The sequence below is a fragment of the Lissotriton helveticus genome, chromosome 8 (assembly GCF_964261635.1).
Source record: "Lissotriton helveticus chromosome 8, aLisHel1.1, whole genome shotgun sequence".
Taxonomy (NCBI): domain Eukaryota; kingdom Metazoa; phylum Chordata; class Amphibia; order Caudata; family Salamandridae; genus Lissotriton; species Lissotriton helveticus.
The window spans coordinates 1,682,968,684-1,682,982,896 of record NC_136069.1 but is presented as its reverse complement, the minus strand read 5'-3'; the positions used below and the strand labels follow the sequence as shown (position 1 = coordinate 1,682,982,896).

General features: G+C 48.9%; 1 protein-coding gene across 1 annotated transcript in view; it reads right to left on the bottom strand.

The window, feature by feature from the left end:
* The window catches only part of LOC144774087 (transient receptor potential cation channel subfamily M member 2-like), a 900,698-nt gene that overhangs the window by 621,078 nt on the left and 265,407 nt on the right, over positions 1 to 14,213 (bottom strand). The window contains 1 exon segment of the mRNA XM_078659113.1: positions 7,307 to 7,368. Coding sequence (XP_078515239.1) covers positions 7,307 to 7,368 — 62 coding nt within the window.

Here is a 14,213-nt window from a genome sequence, read left to right as displayed (position 1 = left end):
CGTCCTAATCTCCTAAATCACATTCAACACTCATAATAATTCTGGTTAGCATCCAGTGCCCAGTGATGTGGCCAGGAGCCCCTGGAGTCCACTAGCCCATGGAGCTACCACTGGGGTACTAATGGTAGTTCTGTTGCCTTTTCATCTGAAAACCTAATAAAGTGCAAGATATTTAAAAGGGGTCTTTAATGCTCCAACTATAGGTCACGGTTGAATTTTCTTAGTGTAAGAGGTACCAACAGTTCCAGGTTTACTGGCTCTCCAGAGGCACATCACCCTGCGGTTCCCAGACTTGTATCACAAGTGCTCCGCGTGATTTACGTACCTGTATTTTCCCCTGACAAATCACCCAGGACTCCTCTGAAGCAAATCACCCAGTGGTTCCCAGAGAGGTGTTACTCAATAATTAACTGAGCTGGATCGCTAGTACTCCGCATTGTTTACATGCCAATGTGCTGCCCTGGGTACATCACCCAGGGCCCCACTGAAGCACATCACCCAGTGCTCCTCTGAGGCACAGCACTAAGGGGCACATTTAAAAGGGCTTTATCTCCGCTTTTTTTGCTTAAAAAGCCAAAAAAGCGGAGATAAAACTATCACCCTATTTACAAGAGGGTGCTAACATGCATAATCGCATGTTAGTACCCTTTTTCCCCAACGCCTCCCTTTGCATCTCTAATGAGATGCAAAGTCTGCATCACTGGGCGTACCCGGGATGGACAACCTTGCAAATATCGCTGATGTTGACATCGAGGTATTTACATTGCTGCCCCAGCATTTTAGCACACATTTGTTTTTGGAGAAAACTGCTGTTTTCTCTAAAAACTAACGTCTGCTAAAACGCAGACTTACCTATCCCTAACATTGGGGTGGATTATGCTGATACAACCCTGTGGGTCGTACAAGCAAGGTTATTGCCGTTTTGCACGGAACATCGCTGGAAAACCAGTGATGTTCCCTGCAAAACGGCGATAACCTCGCTATCTCTGGAATTTCTATCGCCCTGGAGAAACGTGTTGTTAATAACGCGCTACTAGGGCGATAAATTCCAGAGATAGCCTGTGATTATAAAATTATCGCGAAGCACGGCCAGCTAAAATTATCGCTGGCCGTTGATAATCTTCCCCTAAGTACTATCCAGAGACACACCTCCCTGGGCTCCTTAGAGACACATCTCCCAGGGCTCAACTGAGCACATCTCCCGGGGCTACATTGAGGCACATCATTAAGTACTCTCCTGAGGCACATTATCCAGAGCTGTACTGTGGCACATGACCTGAGCTGTACTGAGGCACATCACACAGGGTTCCACTGAGGCATATCACGCAGGGATCCACTGAGGTATGTCACCCAGGGCTCCACTGAGGGACATTGTGCAGGGCTCCTCCAAGGCACATCACTAAGTGCTCTCCTAATGGACATTACCCAGGGTTCCTCTGAAGCACATCACCCAGGACTCCACCGAGGCATGTCACCCAGGGTTCCCCTGAAGCATATCACCCAGGGCTCCTCGGGGACAAATCACCAAGTACTCTCCTGAGGCACTCCACCCAGGGCTCCATTGAGGCACATCACCCAGGGCTCCACTGAGGCACATCACCCATAGCTCCACTGAGGCAGGTGAACCAGGGCTCCACTGAGGCACATCACCCAGGGCTCCTCTGGAGGACATAACCAAGGACCCCTCTGGAGCACATTACACAGGGCTCCTCTGAGGCACATCACCCAGTGTTCCTATGGAGCACATCACCCATGGGTCCACTGAGGCACATTACCCAGGGCATCACTGAGGCGCATCACCCAGAGCTCCACTGAGGCACATCACTAAGTACTCTCCTGAGGTACATCACCCAGGGCTCCTCTGGAACACATAAATCTGGGCTCCTCTGGAGCACATCACCCAGGGGTCCTATGAGCCACATCACTAAGTGCTCTCCTGAAGCACATCAACCCAATTTTCCACTAAGGCACATCACCCAGGGCTCCACCAAGGCACATCACCCAGAGCTCTACTGTGACACATCACCCAGGGCTCCACTGAGGCACATCACCTAGGACCACACTCAGGCACATCACACAGGACTCCACTGAGGCACATCACCAAGGGCACCTCTGAGGTGCATCACTAGTTCTGCCCTGGTTGACATAAATAGGAACTCCCCTACCGTCATCATACAATATTCCTCTAATGCTTGGTATACAGTGCTCTAACGTGGCACATCATAATGCCTCCCCTAAAGCCCCTCACGCAGTGCTCCCACAAGGCACCTCACACAATGCTTGCTAGACTCCGGAATCAGTGTGTCCCAGAGGTTGATCACCCAGTTTGGCACTGACACACACCCCACAGTGCTCCTCTGAGAGGCATCACTAGGGCTTGCCATCCAAGATTCACTTCTACTTATGCACCTTGCTGCACTCCTCACCCTGTGATCCTTTGATGCCCACCGCACTATGCCCTGCTGCACATGGTTATGTTCGGCTATTCACCTGTGTGCAATAAGGCCTTTTTGTGAGCTGGTCTGTGCACACAGGTCTCTGTATCATTCAGTGACTTTGTTTAAATGACATCTGTGGATGTGTGGATCCCTCTGCATGTGTACATGCATTAGAAATACATGTTTGCCAATGGCTGTGAAAATGCTTGTTTTCAATTACTGTGGATTGGCCTGGGCATGAGGCAATTGCTACTTTGTCCTCTGTGGTGATTCCAACAATGGAAGCAGATGGCAGACAGCAATGACAGAAACCTATCTTCAATTTTTACTTTGGGTGGGGCAGTGAAAGTTCCCCCCACATCAGACTTGCAGTATCTAGTGAACAAGTCTTTTTTACTCCCTGAGTTTCAACTAGGGAAGCTTCTAGGGCTATGGGAAAAATATCTTCAGACACTTGCAGAGTAAGAACAGAGAGAGCTATTCTATTAATTCGGCAGACTCTGGACTGTGTTTCACTAGTGATCTAGCTTTAAAAAGAGTACAGTGCAACTGGTTGTGGCTTAGTTTGGGGCTATTGTGAGGAATGGCGAGTTCATTAGGGTTAATTCCAGTGAACACGATCTGAGGCTAAACTCTTACCTCTGATGTTTAAGGCATGTAGTTCCACTCCAGTAAGCCTTCTAGTTTATATTACCTCAGTTGCGGGAGATGTAGGGGGACTGGCACTGAACTCGGTCCGAGTGCAGACTGGCTTACCTTTGGCATGGACATGCTTTAGCTGGATTTAAATAAACCCCCATGCAAGGAAAGGGTGCAATAAGTAGCACATAAAAGGAATGAAAATACTGAAAAGTAGGAGCCAGGCACATTCCCAACGTGCTGTACAAGAAAAGTAAAATGATTTAGCAAGGCAGGTCAATAACCCTGTTTCCGTCTGTGTGGAGGCGATTGGGAATGCAAGAGTGTGGCATGGATTATCTTTAGCCTGTGCCATTTAGGGTGCTGATTGGGAATGCAACTCACATTACACATACGCCACCAGGAAAAAGAGTGTGGCATGGATTATCTTTAGCCTGTGCCATTTACGGTGCTGATTGGGAATGCAACTCACATTACACATACGCCACCAGGAAAAAGAGTGTGGCATGGATTATCTTTAGCCTGTGCCATTTACGGTGCTGATTGGGAATGCAACTCACATTACACATACGCCACCAGGAAAAAGAGTGTGGCATGGATTATCTTTAGGCTGTGCCATTTACGGTGCTGATTGGGAATGCAACTCACATTACACATACGCCACCAGGAAAAAGAGTGTGGCATGGATTATCTTTAGCCTGTGCCATTTACAGTGCTGATTGGGAATGCAACCCATATTACACATACCCCGTCCAGAAAAAGAGTGTGGCATGGATTATCTTTAGCCTGTGCCATTTACGGTGCTGATTGGGAATGCAACTCACATTACACATACGCCACCAGGAAAAAGAGTGTGGCATGGATTATCTTTAGCCTGTGCCATTTACGGTGCTGATTGGGAATGCAACCCATATTACACATACCCCGTCCAGAAAAAGAGTGTGGCATGGATTATCTTTAGCCTGTGCCATTTACGGTGCTGATTGGGAATGCAACTCACATTACACATACGCCACCAGGAAAAAGAGTGTGGCATGGATTATCTTTAGCCTGTGCCATTTACAGTGCTGATTGGGAATGCAACCCATATTACACATACCCCGTCCAGAAAAAATGTGTGGCATGGATTATCTTTAGCCTGTGCCATTTACGGTGCTGATTGGGAATGCAACTCACATTACACATACGCCACCAGGAAAAAGAGTGTGGCATGGATTATCTTTAGCCTGTGCCATTTACGGTGCTGATTGGGAATGCAACCCACATTACACATACCCCGTCCAGAAAAAGAGTGTGGCATGGATTATCTTTAGCCTGTGCCATTTACGGTGCTGATTGGGAATGCAACTCACATTACACATACGCCACCAGGAAAAAGAGTGTGGCATGGATTATCTTTAGCCTGTGCCATTTACGGTGCTGATTGGGAATTCAACTCACATTACACATACCCGGTCCAGAAAAAGAGTGTGGCATGGATTATCTTTAGCCTGTGCCATTTACAGTGCTGATTGGGAATGCAACCCATATTACACATACCCCGTCCAGAAAAAGAGTGTGGCATGGATTATCATTAGCCTGTGCCATTTAGGGTGCTGATTGGGAATGCAACTCAAATTACACATACGCCACCAGGAAAAAGAGTGTGGCATGGATTATCTTTAGCCTGTGCCATTTACAGTGCTGATTGGGAATGCAACCCATATTACACATACCCCGTCCAGAAAAAGATTGTGGCGTGGATTATCTTTAGCCTGTGCCATTTACGGTGCTGATTGGGAATGCAACTCACATTACACATACGCCACCAGGAAAAAGAGTGTGGCATGGATTATCTTTAGCCTGTGCCATTTACGGTGCTGATTGGGAATGCAACCCACATTACACATACCCCGTCCAGAAAAAGAGTGTGGCATGGATTATCTTTAGCCTGTGCCATTTACGGTGCTGATTGGGAATGCAACTCACATTACACATACCCCGTCCAGAAAAAGAGTGTGGCATGGATTATCTTTAGCCTGTGCCATTTACGGTGCTGATTGGGAATGCAACTCACATTACACATACCCCGTCCAGAAAAAGAGTGTGGCATGGATTATCTTTAGCCTGTGCCATTTACGGTGCTGATTGGGAATGCAACTCACATTACACATACACCACCAGGAAAAAGAGTGCGTCATGGATTATCTTTAGCCTGTGCTATTTACGGTGCTGATTGGGAATGCAACTCACATTACACATACACCACCAGAAAAAAGAGTGTGGCATGGATTATCTTTACCCTGTGCCATTTACGGTGCTTATTGGGAATGCAACTCACATTACACATACACCACCAGAAAAAAGAGTGTGGCATGGATTATCTTTAGCCTGTGCCTTTTACGGTGCTGATTGGGAATGCAACTCACATTACACATACACCACCAGAAAAAGAGTGTAGCATGGATTATCTTTAGGCTGTGCCATTTACGGTGCTGATTGGGAATGCAACTCACATTACACATACACCACCAGAAAAAAGAGTGTGGCATGGATTATCTTTAGCCTGTGCCATTTACGGTGCTGATTGGGAATGCAACTCACATTACACATACCCCGTCCAGAAAAAGAGTGTGGCATGGATTATCTTTAGCCTGTGCCATTTACGATGCTGATTGGGAATGCAACTCACATTACACATACCCCGTCCAGAAAAAGAGTGTGGCATGGATTATCTTTAGCCTGTGCCATTTACGGTGCTGATTGGGAATGCAACTCACATTACACATACACCACCAGGAAAAAGAGTGCGTCATGGATTATCTTTAGCCTGTGCTATTTACGGTGCTGATTGGGAATGCAACTCACATTACACATACACCACCAGAAAAAAGAGTGTGGCATGGATTATCTTTACCCTGTGCCATTTACGGTGCTTATTGGGAATGCAACTCACATTACACATACACCACCAGAAAAAAGAGTGTGGCATGGATTATCTTTAGCCTGTGCCTTTTACGGTGCTGATTGGGAATGCAACTCACATTACACATACACCACCAGAAAAAAGAGTGTAGCATGGATTATCTTTAGGCTGTGCCATTTATGGTGCTGATTGGGAATGCAACTCACATTACACATACACCACCAGAAAAAAGAGTGTGGCATGGATTATCTTTAGCCTGTGCCATTTACGGTGCTGATTGGGAATGCAACTCACATTACACATACACCACCAGAAAAAAGAGTGTGGCATGGATTATCTTTAGCCTGTGCCATTTACGGTGCTGATTGGGAATGCAACTCACATTACACATACACCACCAGAAAAAAGAGTGTGGCATGGATTATCTTTAGCCTGTGCCATTTACGGTGCTGATTGGGAATGCAACTCAAATTACACATACGCAACCAGGAAAAAGAGTGTGGCATGGGTTATCTTTAGCCTGTGCCCTTTACGGTGCTGATTGGGAATGCAACTCACATTACACATACGCCACCAGGAAAAAGAGTGTGGCATGGATTATCTTTAGCCTGTGCCATTTTCAGTGCTGATTGGGAATGCAACCCACATTACACATACCCCGTCCAGAAAAAGAGTGTGGCATGGATTATCTTTAGCCTGTGCCATTTACGGTGCTGATTGGGAATGCAACTCACATTACACATACACCACCAGGAAAAAGAGTGTGGCATGGATTATCTTTAGCCTGTGCCATTTACGGTGCTGATTGGGAATGCAATTCACATTACACATACCCCGTCCAGAAAAAGAGTGTGGCATGGATTATCATTAGCCTGTGGACATTTACAGTGCTGATTGGGAATGCAACCCACATTACACATACCCTGTCAAGAAAAAGAGCGAGGCATGGATTCATGTTAGTCTTTTGGTAATTTATGTGGGAGATGTAGTTGCTGGGCTGCCAGAATCCAAGTGTCAAAGCACTAAGAATTGAGCTTAAGTGATAATGGGAACCAATCAAAGAACCCCATCCATGGCCACCAGTCACACAAAGTCAATCACTCTTCTGCAATGCAGCACCACCTCTGTTTCTTACTATAGGCAGCAGAATACGACAACATACCCCGTGACCCCAAACCGTGGGCTACCACAATTCCATGGCTTTTTTCTCCTTAGAAGTGGGTTGATACCCTGCTCAACTTCCCCACCCCTTTTATCCCCATTTTCAAGCTGCACCACCTTTGCACATCTTCGTTGTGCGGCAACCTCCCCCAGCGATACTTACATCCAGGGTGCCCGGACATCCCTCCAACACCACACACACAATGGGGATCCTCATATCTTTTCCTAGAACAGAAAAACACATTTCTTACAATATGAAACACAAAGCTAGTCACACAACAAAACCACAACACCACCTGCCCACACAGGAAATGCATTACAGCATGAAACCAACCCTACAAAAGGAACACACATTTATACTCAATTAAACACAGGGTTAGGGATAAAATAGCATTATTTATTTTATGAAACACCAAGCCAACCCTCTAATCGAAAAACACATTACTGCGGTATTAAACACAAAAGCACTGCTGCAACATTATCATAGAATGAAACCAACACCCATGACAAAGCAAAATGATATAATTATGTAGAACACAAGGTACAATATGAAATACAGAGCCACACCAACAGCATTGTTATGGTGTGAAATATAAAGCGACCTCAATATATAAAAACACAATGTTGATGGCTAAACACGAAGATGTCCAAAAAATGTTACAGTAAAACACACAAAGCTATCATCAAAGCAGAAAAATCCACCCACAGCATTGTTAAGGTATAAAACACAAACCCAGCCCTAATTGGGAGCTTTTACACCTTTTGGCTACTTTTAGACTGAAGCGCCATCGATGAGTCTCCACCCACTTTGTCTCCACTCGGATGCAGTTTCCACCTTTGTTTGCCTGATTGACTGTGACAAACACTCATTCTCCAACCCCTCAGGCGCATTCTGGGAACAAACCAGCACCAACGCCCAGACCATTCTCTTGTCCAGTATAACAGACCTCAAGCAAAAAACAATTCTAGCTATTGTACAGGAGAGTTTCAATCCTATTAAGGAAGTGGAAGTGAGGATTAGGCTTTACTTTCTATGCTTTACTTTCACCAACAGCCATCTTTAGGTCTAGCCTAGTGTCGCAGCGCATACGCTGCTCGCTCTGTGAGATCTATTGTCGTCGGGTTGCTTTCGGAAGTGGGATTGAAGCTCCGCCCATGCTTTTAATTGGCACGTGTCATCCTTTATGGTAAATGCAGGCCTCCGATTGAAAGTGAGGCTTTTTGGTGACTGCCCTGTCTCCTTTAGGCCCCACCCACCCGGACTGGATCATTTGTAAGACGGCTGTCATAATGAGTTTTTCCCACTGCAGGCAGGCACAATGCGCTTGGCGCGCTTTCACTTTCCTATTTTTTTTTTCATTTGTGCATAGCGTGGCGTCAGCTTGTTTTCTTTTTTTCTTTTCTTTTTTTTTTTTTGGGCAAAAACTTTTATTGAGCAACAAAATCATGTGTACAGAGATGGGCCCACAACCACACGGGCTGGCCGCTAAAATCAGAGCATAATATGGTAGAAAACAGTGATCGCCACTCCGGTGGTCAGGCACAAACTGGACACAAAATGTCGCCCACAATATGGAACAGGATAGGACAATTTTCTTGCTTTCAAAACACACCAACACGACACACATAAAAACAAGGCGGAAAAGCAATACACAAAGAGTCAGCCCTGGAGGGGTGGGAAACCCATTAATCAGGAACACAAAGTCACAATCAGTAGGACAAGTGAAGGCGGGGGGACAGCGGGGAGGACATTCAGGCCAAAGGACAGTACGTGAATTTCCAGGAATATCAACCTAGGGAGATAAGGGAACCTCAGGGGCCTCCACCAGGGGAGGAGAACAAATATCTCCGCGATAGGCATTCCACTGACACCAGATCTTCGTCCATGCCCTAGGTCTGCCCCTAGCTGTGTAGACGTTTTTTTCGCGGAACATAGACCAGTCCATGTTTTCCTCCCACACCGAAACAGTGGGGGGCCTGTGGGAGCCCCAAAGTTGCGCTATGTCTCGCTTCGCAACCATATACCCCAGGGTCGCCCATCTGGTTTGGGCCACAGAACAGTCGGTAGGTTCCCACACGTTCAACAAACATCTCCGGGCCTCCGGGACCAGTGCAATTCCAGTCACGTCAGCCATCACCGCAAGTACCGCAGTCCAATAGGCCGCCACCCTCGGACACTCCCAAATAATGTGAAGGAACGTAGCACTCATCCCACACCCACGCTTGCATAGGCCATCCGGGGAAAAACCCATCGCAACCAGACGAGGACCGGTAACATACACCCGGTGGAGGATCTTGAGCTGAACCAGACGGAGACGGGCAGGAATGGCAACCTCTTTCGGAGAAGATAACGCCGATTGCCAATCCTCATCATCTAATTCCAGCCCGTCGCCGACCCACGCTTCTCGAAGTCGAACGTGCAAGTCAGTGCGATTGTGAATCAGCTTCTTATAAATCAAGGAGATGGTGCTATCAGGGAGATAGCCATCTAGAATACGATCTTCGAGGGGGGAGGACTCAGGGACAGCGGCACCAGAAGTCAGAACCGACGCGAGGGCATGACGGACCTGTAAATATCGAAAAAATTCCCTATCACTCAGGTCATACTCATTTCGAAGGGCCTCGAAGGACTTCACCGCCCCATTCGCACACACGTCACCCACTCTACTGATTCCAATCATGTCCCAACGGTCAAACCCTTTCGTTGTCCAAAGACACCCCAGACGTTCAGATGCAAAAAGCGGAGTCGCCAGAGTCACTCGTTCATCCCACCCCAAGCTCACATTCGCAGCGCGCCACACACCAACTGCAATCCTAGTTGGTCCCGTAAGGCGGAGCCCAGCCGACCTAGAGTAAAGCGCTCTATTAAAGTTACCACCCGGCAGTTGGAATCTGTCCATTTCAAAGGCCGGAGCCGGACCCGGGGAGTACATCGAGTGGTTAATGGCAGACAGCTGCGTAGCCCAATAATATCTCCTGATATCGGGAAGCGCTATGCCCCCATCATACCAAGGGATGGTGAGCTTCGCAAGTGCGACACGTGGGCGCCCGTCCCAAATCAGTTGCCTCTGTAGACTCTCGACCTCTCGAAAATAAGTAGCAGGGATATCATCATAAGAATTCTGGAGTGCGTAAAGGAATCGCGGTAAGGACATCATCTTGAAAAGGGCGGCCCTGCCCAGCGGCGACAAGGGTAATTTACGCCAGCGAGCCACATCCAGCCGTAATCTATGAAGCGGGGGAAGGAGATTACGCTCAAACCGGAGCGACGAATCCAATGTAATAAAAACCCCCAAATATTTAAAGCCGGACTGAACAACCTGGATAGGAAATCTATTTGGCAACGGGGGCAGGTCTCCCGAAATAGCATAGACACAGGATTTAGCCCAGTTTATAATCAAACCAGAATTCTTACCAAACGAGGCGAGAACGTCAAATAAGACATTCAAAGATTTACGCGGGGAAGTAAGATATAGAAGAATGCCGTCCGCGTAAAGCGAAACACGATCCTCAAAATCCGGGGACCAACGGATACCCTTGAGAGAAGGCTCCCAGCGAATCCACGCAGCCAGAGGCTCTAAGGCGAGAGCAAAAAGTAGTGGAGACAAAGGGCACCCCTGTCTGGTCCCCCTACCGAGGGGAAAGGGAGCAGACACTCGACCATTAACCACGACCTGCGCCAGGGGGTCGGTGTACAGTAGCTTCACCCATCCGATGAACCCCGGGCCAAAACCAAACTTCTCAAGAGCCGCCCAAAGGTAGGGCCATTCTATCGTGTCGAAGGCCATCGAGGCGTCCAACGAGGCCAAAATGGCCGGCTCCGTCAGAAGCCCCGCCCTCGCAATGGTTCCATGAAGGCGACGTAGATTAAGGGCCGTGTTACGGTGCGGGATGAATCCGGATTGGTCAGGATGAATCAAGTCACTAACTACCGTAAGGAGGCGAGTCGCCAAGAGTTTGGCAAGAACCTTGGGCTTGACATTTAACAGGGAGATGGGTCTATAAGACGAACAAAGATCCCGGGGCTTACCATCTTTAGGAATTACCACAATCGTAGCCAGGCGCTGGTCATAAGGGAGAACACCCCGCTCCCGGGACTCCGAAAACATTGTCCGAAGATAGGGCGCAATCTTATCAGGACACAGTTTGTATAACTCGATTGGCAAACCGTTCGGGCCCAAAGCCTTGCCCGAACGGAGAGAGCGAATTGCAGTCGCGATTTCGTCCGAGGAGAACGGGGCCTCCAGAGAGGACCGCTCCAAATCGGAGAGGCAGGGCAAAGCTATGTCGCGCAGCAAGAGGCGAGAGTCGTCTTCATCCCTTTCCGACACTGGGGAGTAAACCGCACGAAAATAGTCCGCAAAACATTCCACTATTTCAACCGGGTCCGTCACTTCCACACCATTCAAAGTCTGAATCACAGGCACCACTCGATTCGCCCTCTCCTTCTTGTCCAACCAGGCAAGCAATTTCCCCGCTTTGTCTCCAACATCATACAGACGACCCTGTCGCTCTCTAAACATCATCTTGGCCGCGTCCGTAACCAGAGACTTATAAGCCAATTGCTTCAGACCCAGGGCATGGAGTTTATCACGAGTGACACTTGATTCCAGGTCAGCCTCCATCTCAAGTATTTCCATCTCAAGCTCCACCACCTCCCGGTTCCTTGCCTTCTTGGTTTCAGCAATGAGAGACAGGGCCTGCCCACGAATCACAGTCTTGAAAGCCTCCCATAGGGACACCGCAGAAGAGACAGACCCCTCGTTCTCCAGGAAGTAGTTGTCCAAGGATGCAATCAACTGACCACGGGTCTCAGGGGAGGTCAGGTACCAAGGGTTGATAGGAGCCACCCGGCTCACCGCCTCCACCCCCACATCAAACCAGAGCGGAGAATGGTCCGAGATTCCCCGGGGGAGGTGCCTAATCTCGCGGATAGCAGATGACTGCTCAGCGGGCATGAGGAAATAATCAAATCTAGACAAACTCCCATGGGCCCCAGAGTGGAAAGTGTATTGAAGTTGAGTGGGGTGCATGAGCCTCCAGCAATCCACCAAACCAAAAGTATCCAAAAGGCCACCCAGCCATAATTGGGTCGAGGGAGTATCCCTAGGGGGGTAACGATCACTTAGACCCGAGAGAACAGAATTAAAGTCACCAGCCATGAAGAGAGCACCATCAGGGAGGCCCAACAGAACTCGGCCCAAATCAGAGAAGGTAGAGGTCTGCAAGCCGGGGGGCACATAGACGGCAAACAGGGAAAGGGTTTTGCCCTCATATCGTCCCACGAGGACGGCATAACGCCCCCGATCATCAAGGATCACATCATCTATCGCAAGGGGAAGGGAAGCCCGGACCAGGATGCCCACCCCCCTGGAACCCGTTGTAAACCCTGAGTGCGCAACAAGACGGTAGCCCCACCTATTCATCGCGTGACAAGTATTACCCACTAGATGCGTCTCCTGCAGAAAGACAATGTCGGGAGACAAACGTCGTAAGCATCGCAACACCACCCCCCGCTTTATACGATCCCCTAGACCATTGACATTCCATGAAATAAACCTCAACCCGCTACCCCCCATCCCACAAAGCAATGCAGGATCCCTCCCCCAAAGAGCATGACACTGGAAATACAATCATCAAAATAGAATCGCCTTGAAAAAACAAAACACAAATTACACCCCCCCCAACAACCCACCCCCCAACACCCAAGAAAACACCCCCCACCCTGCACCCCTGCAATAGACAAAGAAGCCACCCCAACATGCAGTGTGCCTGTCACCCAAAAAACCCCGTTCTACAAAAAGACCCCGGAGGAGGAAAAGGCTCTGTCCCACCCGCCACCCCGACAGAAAGAAAGGGAGAAGAGAATACATAGAAAAAGGATGTGCTCAAATACAGAACCCAGGAAGAGATAATATGATGCGGAAACAGGGGCCCATATAACAAATTCAGCTCTCCACGCCACCCTCGGCACCACCCGGGTGCTCGGTGGGATCAGTCAAAACAGGCCGGTCCGGCAGAGAGTCCAGCCAGTCATTTACCGCATCAGGTCGATCAAAGAAAAGGGTCCGTTCATTGTACTCCACTCGTAGCCTAGTAGGAAAAAGCATTGCGTATTTCAGACCCAGGTCCCGAAGACGCTTCTTAACTCCACGGAAGCCCATTCGCTGTCTCTGCACAAGCTGTGAGAAGTCCGGGTAAAAGTTCACCGTGGCATTCTCGAAGGCAACCGGGCCCTTAACTCTCGAGGCCTGCAGGATAGCGTCTCGGTCCCTATAATGAAAGAGTTTAGCGACAATGGGCCTCGGCGGGGCGCCCGGCTTACCCTGGCCACCCGGAACACGATGGGCACGTTCCACCGCGAAGAATTTGCTCAATCCGGATGGAGAAAGGTAGTTTTGTATCAAGTCCTCAACCAGGAGATCAACAGAATGCGGATCAGGATTTTCCGGAACACCGATCACACGCACGTTACAACGTCGTGACCTGTTTTCAAAATCCTCCAGGCGCTGAGTCATGAAATCGTTGACCTTTCTGAGGTTGCCAATCTCCGTCTGCATCTCCGAGACGTCGGCCGTGAGGCTAGATGACTTGAGGTCCAATGACTTCACCTTCTCATTGGTTTTAGACAAGTCGGCCCGAATCAGGTTCACGTCGATAGCCACAGTATCGATTTTATGGGCCAGGGCTTCATACTGTTGGCCTATGGTTTCTCTCATGCCAGAGATGGCGCCCATGATATCTTGTAGGGACGGCTCCGCCGAAGCCTCCAAAGGGTGCCCCAGCGCACTCGGGCCAGGCAAGGCGGGACCGGGGGACACCTTCTATTGTGTGTACCTGTCCATGATATTAGACTGGACCGGGCCCCCGCGAAGGGGCGTCTTGGCCTTTCGCCTCTCTTGGTCTCCTCTGCCAGTCATAGCGGAGACCGCGTCCCCAAGTGTTCCACGCGACCTGGTGAGAATGGCCGCAGAAAGACAGGGCGCCGGAGCCAAAAAAGTCAGTAGCGAGGGCAAATCGAGGTGTAAACCGGCCCAGCAGGATACGAAGCAGGCAAAAGGTGCATCCGT